General features: G+C 31.3%; 1 protein-coding gene across 1 annotated transcript; it reads right to left on the bottom strand.

The window, feature by feature from the left end:
- Nucleotides 1-3,866: 3,866 nt before the first annotated feature.
- LOC108485158 (transcription factor MYB46-like) lies at nucleotides 3,867-7,182 on the bottom strand. The gene is made up of 2 exons (XM_017789005.2): nucleotides 6,659-7,182; nucleotides 3,867-5,020 (listed from the first exon to the last, which is right to left on the bottom strand). The coding sequence occupies exons 1-2, from the start codon at nucleotides 6,991-6,993 to the stop codon at nucleotides 4,348-4,350; spliced, it is 1,008 nt and encodes a 335-aa protein (XP_017644494.1). The 5' UTR covers nucleotides 6,994-7,182; the 3' UTR covers nucleotides 3,867-4,347.
- Nucleotides 7,183-13,454: the final 6,272 nt, after the last annotated feature.

Here is a 13,454-nt window from a genome sequence, read left to right as displayed (position 1 = left end):
ACTTGAAAAACTCATTGGGATCTAAAGTTGTAGTAAGAGTGAGAAGCTCGACAACATGTTTGTTAAATTTTCTCTTCAATTCTTGCAACTGAGTATCTATTGTAGCAAAAAATATATTCTCTCGATAGTGATGCTCTACTATAATATCTTCCTTATTGTTACGGCTATGGCCCACAATGTATTGAGAATTCTTATCTGAAAAATTTAACTCCCAAGTTTCACAAAAAGATATCATATTTTTCAACAATTCATTCCATCCATCATCTCTCAACTTTTGAATTAAATCTTTTGTTGTCGAAACTAAACTCATGGCATTTAATATATCTTGAGAACGATGTTGCAAAGGTTAAAAAAGATTATCAGTAACCTCTAAAACTTCCTTCATCATATGTAATATAGAAATAAACTCAAAAGATCTCAATCTATTATATGCATTATGAGCATCTCCTCACTGAAAATAGTTAGGATCGGTATTTTTTAGACTTTCAAGAACCATGCTAGTATCATTATACATTGTCAGTAAACTTGTAACTGAATTTAAATGAGAACTTCATTGAGCCTCACCAGGATGTTGTAAAGTGTCAATTTGATTCATTCTTGTTCCAGTTACTAACTCATTGATGGATACCAAACAAGTTATTTTAGATGCTTGGGATTTTTGTAATTCATTGTGTTGTTTGGAAAAAGTAGAAGAAATACTAAAAATATTAGACAAGTCTTTAAAAAATTGATGCACTTCAACCACTTCTCTATATGCTGCAACCAATCCTAACTGAAGACAATGAGCAAAATAGTGAACATAATAAGCATATCGACAATCATTCAAAACCAAAGCTTGCAAGCCGTTGAATTCCCCACACTATCATAGCCTTGACCTCTGATATTTTGTATGTCAAAGCTATGTTGCAAGAGAACATTAAAATTCTCATTCTTCAAAGTCAATAATGCAGTATCTTTTATATTAATTTTTTTTTCTTTTACCAATCTTCGTTTATCAACAAATCTCAAAACAATTGCCATTTTCTTTTTTCTTGACTCGTCTCTAGCTTCATCAACAATAATGCTGAACTTTCTATCACCAATTTCTTCACAAATTACATTACGAACTCTACTAGTATAAATTTGCAGTATATCTTTTTGTATTGTTGAAGTATAACTAGAATTATGTGGAGCACTTTTCAAAGCATCTTCAACTTTCTTATCATAAGATGCTAATAGTGATAACAATTCAAGAAAGTTCCTACGATTTTTTTATCTCGAGCTTTCATCATGACTTTTAAAAGCACACTCTCAAAATGTCAACCATCGAACAACATCTATACTAGTTTTTAGACGTAGACGCTTTGGTACAATTTTGTTTGTTGTTTGTCTATCAAGTGATAATTCAATATGTTGAGCTTGATTCATTAAATCTACATAAGCTCATTGTGCATTGTTATGTAGTGAATTCAGATCTTTTCCCATATGTGTCAAAAACACACAATTGCATCCATCGTGTACCTTTTTCAAATTTCTAAAGCCACTATGAGTAAATGCAGTTGATCCAAAACGACTACTTGAATTACTATTAAAAGAAAATAAGGCAAACAAAATACATATTTAGAAGGTGAATATTCTAACTAGGAAAATTGTTTAAACCATGATGTTTGAAAATAACGAGGATGCTTTTTGAATTAGAAGTAGGATATTCTGAAAGAATAGGTTGATATGGTCCAGTTTTAATATAAGCTCTTCGAATTTCATTATGCATATTAATCGGATAATCATATATTTGCTTACGTAACCCAGGTTCACGTTCTAAGTTAGACAAATCAAGTGCCTCATCTTCCACTCTATGAATTTTAGAAGGATGGATATTAGAGTTTAAAGGAGCAAATGATGAAGGAGGAACATTAATTTATAATGTTTCTGAGGATGATTGTGTTGTCTCTATACTTTTCTTTTTAAAAAACGAATAAATTGTTTTCAACTTCATAACTACAATATCTTAGAAGATAAAAAAATTAATAACTATAAAATAAAATTAAACTATAAACTTTAAAATACAATAAAACAATAGTAAAATTGGTGAAAAAAGATGAAAGAAAATCTTAGAAGATGAACTTGATGCCGCATTTGAGGGACTGGCATTGATAACGGTAGTCATTAATAGCAACAATAAAAGAGACTTCTTTTCACTAGTTAACAAATTGAAATTTAACCTAAATTTATATTTAATGTTAAATTAAAAAGTGACCAACTACCAAAAAAAAAAAAAAGAAAGTTGTAATATATTATATAAATATTTTAAGTTAAAATGTTAACATATGTGATATGGAACCAAAACAATGGAAGGAAATATTTTTGATTATTCAAATTTGAAAAGGGGCCAAACTAGGATTAAATGCCAATTATACATTTTTATAATTTTAGGGGGGGCAGGGCACCTAGCAACCCCCAACTTCGCCACTGCGACTATTAATACTTCTTGGCAAATCTAACGATTCATTGGTTCATGAACTTGTGTTTTTAGATATACCATATAACTTTTGAATATATGCATGTTATTGCTTTTTCTTTCCATACAATTCGCACATCATTGGTAGAAGCAAACCATTATCAACACACAACACAATAAGGGACACTCTTGTGTTTCAAATCCAGTCAATTATTGCGTAAGGTGAACACATGACTAATAGTCCACAACTTGAGTCCAACACTATATTTGAATTATCAAAATAATAGATATATGTTAATTAGTTATTAACTGAATACTATTGATTTGTATTAATTATATGAAGTAAAACTTGAATATAGTAAAAATATTTTGATTATGATTTAAAAATTATTATATTTTAAACTAATTCTATTAATTATGAAAAACTTAATTATAAAATTAAAATGGTTAAAATAAGGTATAAAACATGTTATATTAGAAAGTTGGGAAGGAAAATGTGTAAATCTGTCTGACATGCTGCTGTTGGAAACTTCTCTAGTGCTAGCTAGTTGCATTAACAAAGATATGATGAAAACAGACTTATAGAAGCGTAAACCAATCGAGTCCAACCCATAAACCCTACCCTTGGCTGTCGGCAAAACATGAAAACTTGAAGTGCTCGACCAATGGCCATCCCCTTCTCTTTTCATTCAGTTACATTAAATATTAAATATAGAGGTAATCATCAATAAGTCACTCACCATAATATCTTTAGAAAGAAACAACCATCCCATTACTTAATTCTCCAAATTAAATTTCTATGATAATTACAAGCATTCACGAGTTTGTTATGGGAATGTTAAAATCCAAATGGAAATGATTTAGGATAGCACTGCTTTCCATTCTTCATGCCATGCCGTCATTTCACTCCACAGTTCATCAACCCTTTTCTTTTTTCTTTCTTATGAATAAGAAACAAATAGTAAATATTAATTTTGAAATTTTAGATTTAGTAACAGCTTAATTAGACCAATCAAATTAAATTACCAATTTATAATTTATTTAATTAATTAAGTATTACGTAAATTATTACCAACCATGTTTGGTTGCCAGCTGGCATGCTTACTTTATTTTCTCCTCCACAAAATGTTCAAGAAAATCGAAGAAAATGGTCATCGAGCTTATAATTACTCTTCCTACAGCTAGCTCCAAGACAAACCATGGAGACTAATTTTCAAATGAAATAATGGAAATCAATGACCAAAATTAACATTTAAAGCCGATGGGATATTTATTGTACAAGCTAAGTGGACATCTTAACCCTTAGCCTAATTATATAAAACCAATAATTATAAAACATTTTTCATTACGTTATATCTAATGCTTCTTTTCCAAGACAAAGACTACAACTAATATCTAATAATGATCATATATCTAATGTACTTATAGATTTTGAGATCAAGATTTTCTTTTACTTTTTTTTTTCTTTTTATCAAAATGCAACAATAATACAACATTATTATTTCTCTTCATTGACATTGCTTTGTTACATCGATCTCAATCTTATATATATTCCTTGAGATGTTCCTTTCTACCTTGTTTACATGACTATATTCACATTGCGTAATTAATTATTTCATTTTCGTGTACTCAGATGCTTCTTCATCAGTCAATCAAAGCACCCTTTTTGCCGCTCCATATGAAACATATTTACTTACAAAAGATTTTCATGGTCCCAAATCCCCACCTTTATTCCAAACTCACCAATTCCCTACAACTTACACAAATGGTGGTTTTTTTTTTCTTTTACTATATATGACTAGGAGATATATATATGTATTTATATTTTTCAAGTGTTGATGATCAAAGATAGGAGGGTAAGGTTTGAAAAGGGGTGACTAGAAAGGAAAGGATTTTGAAACTATATATATTCAGCTTTGGAAATCAAGAAAAGGAAAGGAAGAAACATCTTTCATCAAATCCTCCAAGTCCCATTCTCCAACTTTTATCTCTTCACCTATCCAAAAATTCCCAACAGCCGCATTGCCTATGTTGTCTGATTTGCTATTGTTGTTTTTACTGTTTATGATATTGAAAGGGTTGTTGTTGATGTTCCAAACATCAACAGTCGTATTTTCAGTTTTAAGGTTTTCTCCAATGCTTTCTAAAGGAGGGACATATAGTTCCCTTTCTGCTCCATTCTCAACAGTGCCCAACATCTCGTTTTCACCGTAAAAGCTCTCTCCATTTACCCCAACCTGTGTTACACATGAGGCTGGATCGAAGTATCCGGACGCCCCGAACACGTTTAGGTCATGCTCGAGCATCGGTAATGAGTTGCCGGTGTGATTCAGGACCATGGATTGCAAGGAAGAATTGGACGATGCTGATGGTAAGTCCATGTACATAGGCAAAATGCCTTGTTCTTGCATTGACATGAGCCCTTGCATGGCACCGTTATTAGGCTCCGACGTCGATGAATTACTAACCTTTGGTGAGGGAGTGGATGATAAATTCTTTAGCCTTTTCTTTATTGTTGAATTCCAAAAGTTCTTTATTTCATTGTCTGTACGGCCAGGTAGACGAGCCGCTATTTGAGACCACCTTTGAGGGTTTCAAACCATGAATGGAAAGAGTCAGTTAAGTACTTTTCATCTGTATAATTATGTTATACGGTCGACAGAAGCAAAGAAAATATAAAAATTTCAATATCATTTTCCATGCCAAGCAACGACTTTACGAAGCAGTCACATCTAATGGCAATGATATAGGGCTTGCAACTTGCATGCAAGCAAAAATGTACTACATGAATGTTAGTTTGAGTATCTTCAACACAAAGGTTTAGTGGGGATTTTCGTTTAATATCTTTTCTCCCCTAAAAATTTAGAATAAAGAAAGAGAGAAGAAATGAACAATTATCAAGGGGTAAGGGAGGGGGCAGTCCAAGTTTAAACTTGAATTTGATCTCAATAAAGTCTTTATAACTAGTTCACTCACCATATATTTAAAAGAAAAGTAGAACCTTGATGGGCTAAATTCACTCTATCGTATGTTCCTTTCAACTTAATTCATTATATCTCCATTAACAGGAAAGAAAAGAAAATCCAACTACTCAAAATTAACAAACATGGCTTATTCATGGGTACAAATTGTTACTTTGTCGTCACACTTTAATAATTAATACTTGCTTTTGCTTCTCCCTCCACCACCTACTCTAAAAACCCCATTGACTCGAGGCTTTATGGTTTGCATGTGCAAAGCAAACAAACAAGGAGAGATCTTGATTGATGTTTCTCTCCTGAAATCACTCTAAAATTCTCTTTCCACATCAGCATTTCAATTAGCCCTTCATGTTTTGGTTTATTTGTTTTTTTTTCTCAATTTTTGCAACTTAGTCATAAGAGAATGACTAATAAGTTGGAATTTGAATCGTAGATATAGTATATTCCTAGACCACACAAAGAGGGTTAGCCTTTTTCGATCCCAAAAAACTTCACTTTTTTCATCTCATAATTTTAATCCAACTATATATCCAAGGCATCCGATATGAAAGTTCAAGTTTTAACTGTTGAGGTATCCCTTTCAAGACTACATACACGTGATAGAGGCAAAAAGTATTGCTCTATTTTTTTTCACTCTAATTAGGGATAGAGATGAATATAATCATTTAAGTAGAGTACTAAGGTCATATGCCTATTTTGTCAATGAAATGATAAAGAATGTAGAAGTTAAGGTTCACCTCATGAAGAAAGCAATTAGAATATTTCTATCTATCTATTTATCATTGCTCAGCATTAAAATGCACGTAAAGTGTGCTACACCTAGCTAGAATATCATAGCAGTAAATAACCTAGAAAACAGAATAGAGCTTGGAATTAGAAAGGCTTGGAACGAGTGTTTTGTATTCAAACGTAAAATTAGGTATATATGGATAGAACAACTTTTTTTTTTCTGGTTTAACATATAATAATATACTACAACTATTTTAGGTGATCATAATTGAGAGTTTTCCATAAAATTTTAGGTTTGAAAAACAAAAAGAAAAAACAGATTAAAAATTCTTCATTTGGTCTTACACTTCCATGATTTTATTCATAGAAATGTTATTGCAGTTCTATGACCATGAGCCGAGACCCAAGAAAATGAAGCAAGGAGACGGAAAATGTTATTAAAGTTACGGTGGAATAACACACGCACATAAAAATATAGAAATAAGCATGCAAGAAAGACAAAGAAGCAGACCTGTTGCCAAGAATGGAATGTAAATGGACGATAAGCTCTTCTTCTTGGGGAGAAAAGGCTCCTCGTTTGAGATCAGGTCTCAAATAGTTGATCCAACGAAGGCGGCAGCTCTTCCCACATCTTTGCAGGCCAGCATTTCTAGCTACATCACTCCAACATCCCTGGCCATTGGTTAACATATAGTTGATGAGCTTGTCATCTTCCTCAGGTGACCACAATCCTTTCCTAAGCTTATTAGTAGTAGTACCATTATTAGTATTAGTATTAGTATTAGTATTAGTATTAGTATTGCCTCCACTGATAACCTTCACGGATGGATCAGGCTTCCTCATCATGGATTCAATCTCCTAATTTAAGAGCAAGCTAAGCCTTGGATCCTATCCAAGGAGAATAACAATGTTGATGGGTGGATTAATTTGTTGATCCTAACTAGTTTGATGGTAGAGATTAGTGGAGACTTTATAGAGTGAAAAGAGAAGAGGAGGCTTCATGGAGTGGAAATATTGGTGGTGATGATGATGGTGATGGTTGTGGGGTTTGCTTAGAATATAGGGAAGAAATAAGGAGAGATAGAGTCGGTTGATGGGTCTAAGTAGAAAACGGTTTGGAAGGGGACTTTAGAGAGAGAAATGGAGAAAAAGATAAGAAGAGAGAGTGGTCGTCTTGTCTTTGACTCCATGATCTTGTCTTTCTTTTTTTTACTTTACATTTTTCTTCACTCACAAGGTAATCATCATAAATGAATCATAGGGAAAAGTGAAAAATGACAATAACAAAGAAAAATTAAAAGAAATATGTAGAAATCTATAGGCTTTGTTTTGTTACCAAGCCAAGATATTTGCTTCAAATTCACATAATCTTCCTTTTGTTTTTTCTTTTATAAATTGCATGAACCCACACACGTGTAATTGAAGCTATAAATATGGGAATGGGTGACAAAATAATGGAAAAATAAATTAATAATTAATACACACTTGGCACATGTTTATTAATCTATATATAAATTATCTAAGTGTTTAAGTGGTGCATCTTGCACATTGATATTACACATTTTAGGTTTTGATGATTGAAAAAGGGAAAAAGTAGAAGAGACTCCTTACTTTTTGATTTGATATATAATACAATTCTAATATATATTTATATATATTGGGTTATATGGAGAAATTTGACAAAAGGAGGGATATGGACATTTTTGAAGGCATCTATTATTATTTATTATTATTATTACTACTTGAGATGAGGATGGAAGTATAGGTGCTGATGGATTGGGTAGGATAGGTAAGGATCGGATTTGGGTTGGGTCAGATCCGGGTTGGGTTTAAGTATGATATTATTATATTAATGCTTGTCTAAGTTTGGTCTAGCTCGAAATTTGGGCTTAAAATTTTGTTTAAACCCGCTCATATTTGCAAAAGACTAACTCAAACTCATTTTAAGTCTGCCTATATTATTTTTAATTATTATTATTGTATTTTAATATTTACATTAGAATAGTATTATATATTTAGTATATGTTTATTTTTTTACATAATATATAAAAAATACATAATATAAAGTATTATAAACTTAAAACGGGTCGGGTCGGGCTTGGGCCACAAGCCTAACTTTTTTTGCCCAAATCCATTTTTGGTGTCTAATATTTTTACCCAAACCCTCCCAAATTTCGTGTGGGCATTTGGGCCTAAGCAGGTAGCCTAAACTATGAACAGGTCTAGATAAAAATAATATGATTTGAGTCTATGTTAAACGAGTGTTTGACAAAAAATTAATAAACATACCATATAGTTAAGATATTAATTATATAATTATTTGATACATAGACATTTATTATTTTAAAATTTTTTATTATTAAATATTAAATGTATAGATATAAATTAAACAAAAATATTTTTTCAAATAATAACATAAAAATAATTCAATGAATCAGAACTCCAAAAGTAAATATGATATATTTCTCTTGCCAAAAAATTGATATATTTCGAGTTAATGTAATTATCATATTTAAATGTAAAATTCTATATGATGTTAAAAAGGATTAAATTTAGTTTGAGTTTTATATGGGTAGCCATCACTATTCTTTCTCAATTTTAAAAGAAAATAAACACTAGAAAGGATATTACCATAGCTCCCATATGTTAGGCTGCTAAAAACAGTTATGAGAGCCATCCTAAAAAACACACTTTGTGTGGTCTATTAATATAATAATGTTAATGCATCAATATCTAATATGTAACAACTAAAAATTAGGGGTTAAAATTTATAAAGTTTTAAAAAATTGAGCCTTAATATTAGTGGTTAACAGCTTAATGAAACCCTTAGAGAAACAAGGTTTGAGTCACATTTTTTTTTGTTGCATATTTCTTTTTATTTTTCAGCAATTAAGGATGAAAATCAAGTTAGTATAAGAAATGGGCAATAATCCAATGGCTAAGCATTAGTTTGAAGTTCTATCCATGCCAATTTCCTTCCTCTTTTATTAAATTTCAGAAGATTGAATAATTTACCACATCAACCCTCTAAAATTTACTTAATCTTGCCATTTGGTCCCTTTCCTAACCATTATAGGATTTTGATTATCTTTTTCAACCTTATTTAGAATTTATTTTTTCTCTTCTTTAAATACATATTTTTCTTTTATTGTCCCACTTATCTTTTTCATATTATTTTGCTGAAAATTTACTGTTGAATCAAGAATTTGAATTCCACCCTGTCCAATTCGTTTTTCTTATTGTTTTAGCGTAACACCGTCAAAATTCATTTCTAATGTGCCAAGATCGGTAAAAATTCTTATTTTTAATTCTGTAGAACCCTAGCATTTTGAAATAAATAACATTCTTGTCAATCTTTCAATCAATTTTGAATATTTTACGAGTTTTCCCAAAAATTTTGATAAATTCAATAAATCTTGAACATTGATAAGTAATTCTTGCGTTTTTTTTTAAAAGACCCATTGTAGGTGACACTTGAATCAAATTTGGATATAAGGATCGTTGTATGAGACCTTGAAAGTTAGGTGTGTGTTCTTTATGAGAAAATCGAGTTTATAACAATCTACTTTAACGTTACCTAACTTCTGACAATAGCGATACCTTTGTCTCACTTCTTTGATGCTATCAAAACGGAAGCTTGCATTTCTGCCTTGCTATCCGAACCAAACTCATTATCAAGTTTGTCTTTACTCAACAAATGACCCTTCACATCTTCAAACGAGAGTTTGTCTGTGCCATATATCATGGTCTCTTAGAAAGACTTGTATGAAGAGGGTAAAAAGCACAATAATAGCATAGCATGATCTTCATCGTCAATATTAACCTCAATATTTTTTAAACCATTCAAAAGAGTAATAAATTGACTAATGTGATCTCTAAGAAGCTTACATTCATTCATGCAAAAGGTAAATAGACGTTTCAACACTAAACAGTTAGCCAAAGACTTAGTCGCATAAAGAGTTTCTAACCTTTTCCACAAGGCGGATGAGGTTTTCTCTATCAATACCTCCTACAATAGCTTATTCGGGAGGCACAACTGGATTGCAAACAGGGCCTTTTCATCAAGCTCTTCCTATTCTGCCTAATCTAGATTCCCAAGCTTTTTCCCAATAATGACATTTTTTAGGCCGGTCTGAACTAGAATTGCCATCATCCGAACTTGCCACAGATTGAAATTTGTGACACCATCAAACTTCTCAATGTCAAACCTTGTTGTTGCCATCTCTGAACGAGCTGATCTACGAAAATTGAACTAGCTCCGATACCATTTGTAGCAGGTCAATTTAGCTCGGCCTAAATAGAAACAAAAATAATAAAAATAAAAATTTTCAAACCCAATAAAAGTCCAATAACAGTCAGGTCCACTTACAGAATATTAAGCCCAAATCAGTAAAAAAAACTGATGGCCCAAATGGCCCATAACCTAAACTAGTGTCAAAAACCCTAGAGTCGTCGTTGTTTCCTTCGCGCCGTACCCCTCTCATATCCGTAGCCTCTACCACCCCACCATTGATCCAATCACCACCCGAAAGGGTCGAACAAACACACAAACAATAGTGGCAAGAACAGTTGAAAAATAGATAAAAAGATAATAGTGTAATTGGCTATAAAAGCCACAACAACTAATGTAATTTTTTGGACACAAGAGTAATCAAAAACAGAATTCAAAATTCCAAAAGGTGATTTTTATCTTTTTTTTTTTAGAATCTATATTATAAATAAAAAATAAAATAAAAAAGAGGTTGAAAACCTACCTAACTCTTCCCATTTTTCTGCCGTAAGTGGCCGATGACCGTTATCTCTGATGATAGATGACATCTTTCGGATAAAGGGTGTCGAAACCATTTTTAAATTTGAAAAAAGGGGATCGACTTTAACATAAAATATGGAGTCGCCACCAATCCTTTTTGTGTAGGTGTGATCGGATCACCTAATAAAATATTTTATTTTATTAAAATGTTGATTTTGACCTATGAAAATCAAGAAAACAGGTTCGGGAGTCGGTTACGTACGAGGAAAGATTAGCACCCTCGTAATGCCCAAAATTGGTACCTAATTGATTAATTAATGTTTTAATGTCAAAAATTTGAAAAGATTTTGAAATACAATTTCTTTTTTTAAAAAATTTGAATAACTCAAATTGGATGTTAAGATTCTCTTGTCCCAAAGGAATAAAATATCACAAGCAGCATGTTAGGACATGGCATTTTAAACCATTGAAATCAAGATCGTCTCTTAAAACTCATGCATTGAAGTTTCAAAAGGGATATTTGGTTATTTGGTCAAACGAAAAATTGAAACCCAGCGCGTTAGGGCACGCTTTTTCGAATTTTCAAACGAGAAATATTGCCTTGTTTTAAGAAAATTTCAAATAAAAACGATTATAAAACCAGCTCAAAATGCGTTTATTCGGTTTGCTTGGGATAAAAAAGAAACCACTGAAATTGTCCTAAATACGTTGGAATTTGAATCATGATGCAATAATAAGAAACAAAAGCATAGTATCGAGCATGAAATAATAACATGTGAGTTCAATATTATACAAGTGAATGACAATGATAAAAGTACGAATATGCAAATCGAAATACACAATAGCATTAATCTCACATCATACCCTATTTAAAAATTAACATTTATAATTTAAAATTAATGAAATTAAAAAGAACATATAACGATTTAAAACAATATATAGTAAAATAAAAATAAAAGGTACCAAACTTTCAAATGAAAATAAACAATGCTAAAACGAATGATGAAAAAGAAAAGGAATTTGAAATTGACAATATAAAAACAATTTAAAAATAAATTTTACGTATAAAAATTTTGAAGTAATACATGTAAAAGTTTGAAACAAACCATAAAAATAAGAATAAAAATAAATAATATGTAAAACAATAAGATATAAATTAATTTTAGAATAAGTATTATGTGAGAAGAAAGTTAAAATAAGTAATATACAAAATAATAATATACACAAAATACACAAAATACAAGTAGTTTAATATAAATAATATATAAAATAATAATGTAATAGAGTGTTTAAAATGAACATCACATAAATCTTTAAAACATAGAATGTATATAAAAGAGAATTTTAAAATAAATAAATTATATAATAAAACAATTCAAAAATATACAAAAGAAAGTAAGAAAAAAACAAAAACAATGTGAAATCAATAAAATAGTTCAAAATAATATGTTAAAATAATATATTAAAAATGAATAATGAATAAATTATAAAGAATATAAAAACATGAACTAAAAAAAACTCAATTGAAATAAAAACAAAATCAAAGGGATAATTTACAAACAAATCAAATTATTAAAACATAATCAAGGACCGAAATAAAATGCGCACAAACGAACGAGGATTAAAAATGCAAATGTCCCAAATATCAAAACACGACGTTTAGAAGCGGACTAAGTTGAAACAGTGTGCAAATCCCAAAGAAGAATTAAAAAAATGCAAAAGAACTCGAAACAGGACTCAATCGAACAATAGTGCAAAATAAAATGACCAATCGCGCAAATATCCCCTCACTGCAGGAACACGCGGATCCTGAGGGTGATCGTGTCGGATCATGGGTTAGAGATTCAAAACGGTGTCGTTTTGGCCCTTGAGCATACCTTTTGAAACAGCGCCGTTTCTCCTTTACTATTTAAATCAAATTTTTTGTTTTAACATCATTTTAACCCTTGCTTTTTTAAAAAAAAAAAGCCTAAAGCTTTAAAACTCTCCTATCTCTTCCTCTTTTCTTCCAGCCGAAAGGGCCACTATTTGAACCCTCGACTGCCGCAGTGGCCAGTGGCTGGCGTTGCGGAGAATAAGCATTTCAGCCCATTTTTCGAAACCTTTTTTGAAGGCCAGACCTTTGGCAACCAAAGAAAAAGAGGAAGAAAGTTCTCGGTTCCTTCGCCGAATCTGATTGCAGCGACGGAGAAGGCCCTCCAATGGCGTGAATCGAGGGAATTCAGGTGCGCGATTCTTCCCTTTATTAATACTTTTTACACACCAAAAAAAAAAAACTTGACAAACAAAATCAATTGAAAATCACCTTTTAAATTTTCTTTTGCACTAGATTCCTTTCTATAAATTTGTGTGTGTAAACAAACAGATTACATTCGGCCTCTTTTTTATAGTCGATTTTCTAGAATAAATAATAAAAGAAAAATATAAAAAAGCCCCCGATTTTGTTATACATTTGCTGGCTATTCTGTTATTGGTACTGCTTAGTTGTTTCTTCTCGCAAGTTCGGTTGACGTGGACGTATGGAGGTAAACGCCATTCGTGGGCGCGTCGATGTGGA

Source organism: Gossypium arboreum, chromosome 7 (genome assembly GCF_025698485.1).
Source record: "Gossypium arboreum isolate Shixiya-1 chromosome 7, ASM2569848v2, whole genome shotgun sequence".
Lineage (NCBI taxonomy): Eukaryota > Viridiplantae > Streptophyta > Magnoliopsida > Malvales > Malvaceae > Gossypium > Gossypium arboreum.
Note: the sequence above shows the minus strand (reverse complement) of the source record. Positions and strands in the feature narration are given on the sequence as shown.

Coding starts and splice junctions, on each gene's coding strand:
- LOC108485158 (XM_017789005.2), bottom strand. CDS start 6,993: ATGATGAGGAAGCCTGATCCATCCGTGAAGGTTATCAGTGGAGGCAAT. Junction 5,021..6,658: donor CATTCCATTCTTGGCAACAG/GTCTGCTTCTTT, acceptor AAACCCTCAAAG/GTGGTCTCAAATAGCGGCTC.